Source organism: Penaeus japonicus, unplaced genomic scaffold (assembly GCF_977035675.1).
Source record: "Penaeus japonicus unplaced genomic scaffold, GWHDUDI00000001_assembly GWHDUDI00000007, whole genome shotgun sequence".
Taxonomy (NCBI): Eukaryota; Metazoa; Arthropoda; class Malacostraca; order Decapoda; family Penaeidae; genus Penaeus; species Penaeus japonicus.
In genome coordinates this window covers 44,375,394-44,377,271 of record NW_028234409.1, presented here as the reverse complement: position 1 = coordinate 44,377,271, position 1,878 = coordinate 44,375,394, and the positions used below count along the sequence as shown (strand labels likewise).

The 1,878-nt window shown below is 48.0% G+C and overlaps 1 protein-coding gene across 1 annotated transcript in view; it reads right to left on the bottom strand.

Annotated features, from left to right (window-relative positions):
* Positions 1-482: 482 nt before the first annotated feature.
* LOC122249257 (uncharacterized) overlaps positions 483-1,878 on the bottom strand; it is a 1,803-nt gene continuing 407 nt past the window's right edge. Inside the window, exon 1 of the mRNA XM_043009973.2 lies at positions 483-1,878. This exon is cut by the window's right edge and continues 407 nt beyond it. Within this exon, the coding sequence (XP_042865907.2) occupies positions 810-1,878 (1,069 nt within the window). The 3' untranslated portion in view covers positions 483-809.

The following is a 1,878-nucleotide window of genomic DNA, read 5'->3' as shown; positions in this document are numbered from 1 at the left end:
CTCTTTCATCTTCTACTTTCCTCTCGCTTAGTTGTCTATCATGGTCTATATGTGTATTCGAGAAACGTTTGAAAATATCATATCTTTTTATGAATGGGCACCAAAGCGAATTATTTTCACTGGGAATTAGGTGATGAACCCCAAACCTATCTTTTTTTTAACTGTATCTTAGGTCATCCCACCCAACCCATCCCCAAAAAAGATTAAAAAATATTTATTTCAGAATATGTTTTTTTGTGTAAAGATGATTTACTGACGCTGTTTATACATGGTATGGCCGACGAAGACAGCAAAAGTGTGTTCCCGATGCCTCTGAGCTAAACCTATTTTGTCATGCCACAGAACCCTTCATGGGGGACACACTTTTTCGTTTCTGTGGCGTTTCCGTCTGATTCATGTGTGTAATGTAACGCTATCATATTGGTCCTGTCGGATCAAAATCAAGCTGAGAAAGTAAATAAAAGAGCTTGGTCTTACATACATCGTTTTATTGTTTCCAATAGACATGAATTTAGAAAGAGTGAGAAGACACAGTCTGGGTACACAGAGATGGGCTTAGAATATCACAGTTGGTGCTTTGTGTTGGGTGTGGGAGTAACAGTGGCTTCTGGTGTGTTTTCGGAAGGCTTGATAAGGGGAAAAGTAGGTTTCCCATACTCGTACACGTATGAAAACACCCTATGATAATAGCAATGAAATATATTTCTGAAGTAAGCAGATTACATTACATGGCTTTATGAACATCAGCATGACATGAGCGTGGGTTACACGAAGCATAGAGTGAGAGATATAAGACACGTATGTGATGATCAGTCATTCAGGGACAGGTGTGCTTTGGGTGAAAAGTTGACGTTGACTTGGTTGAAACGCCGAGCAGGTGACACGGTTGGGTGCACCGAGGCCTTAGCGGCAAGCATGCGCCACTCTTCCGCCCAGTTCTTTTCTTTCTCTTGGTTATTTCCTTTCTCTTTATTCACTTTGTCCTTCTCGTTTGCCTTCCACGCGCGGTGGACTTCCCCTGCTAGGTTCTTCAGATTGCTTTTCACCCCCGAGGAAAAGGCCATGCCCAGTTCGAGGGGAGAGATTTTCTTCTCGCCGGCCATGTTTTTGAGGATTTCCACGCGCGCTTGTTCCCACTTCGCCTTCCGACTCTCGGGGTCGAGGGAGAGCTTGAGCGTCCTGTCGTTCGCCCCCTTTCGCCAGTAGAACAGATACATGAGAAGGAGCGACACGACGGTCAAGATCAACGGCAAAACTCCGAGGACGACCTGCACGACCGCTTCGTCGGAGTTCGCGTAAGCTACGGCGAAGGTCCTGTCATTGCTAACGTTGCAAGCGAAGGTCTTGCCGATGGTTGCGTACTGGGACGCCCACGTTTCGCAAGACAGGTAACCGCAACCCTTAACGCTGCTGTAGAATCGGGTAGCCCCGAACCCAGGCTCTTCCGACACTTCGAAGCTGGCAGTTTTGTTTCCAAGATCAACCTCAGCGTCGCTTGTCTTAGACGGTGCCTCTGACGTTAGATGTGATGGCTGCGGTACAACAGCGATTGTAGGATGAGGTACCGTGGCCTCTTCATCGAACGGTCGACCTGGATGTGTTGTGTTTTCCTCATAGGCATGCACGAGTATCCTCCAGCAATGAAACATCTCTTGCACGGTGCAACCCTGGCGACACGAGCTCCAGTTGCAATTGTTCTTTCCCTCGAGGGTCGTTGCTGAGGTGACGCGGCAGAGGGCCGGTTTGAATCGTGCCCTCAGCGTCGCAAGACCCGGTTCGAGCAGGAAGTGAAGCGTCAAGTAAAAGGCGGGGATACCAAGGGTCGCCATGAGGATTAGGACCGCGGCACGAAGTCGAAGGATGAAGCGTTTCAACGAT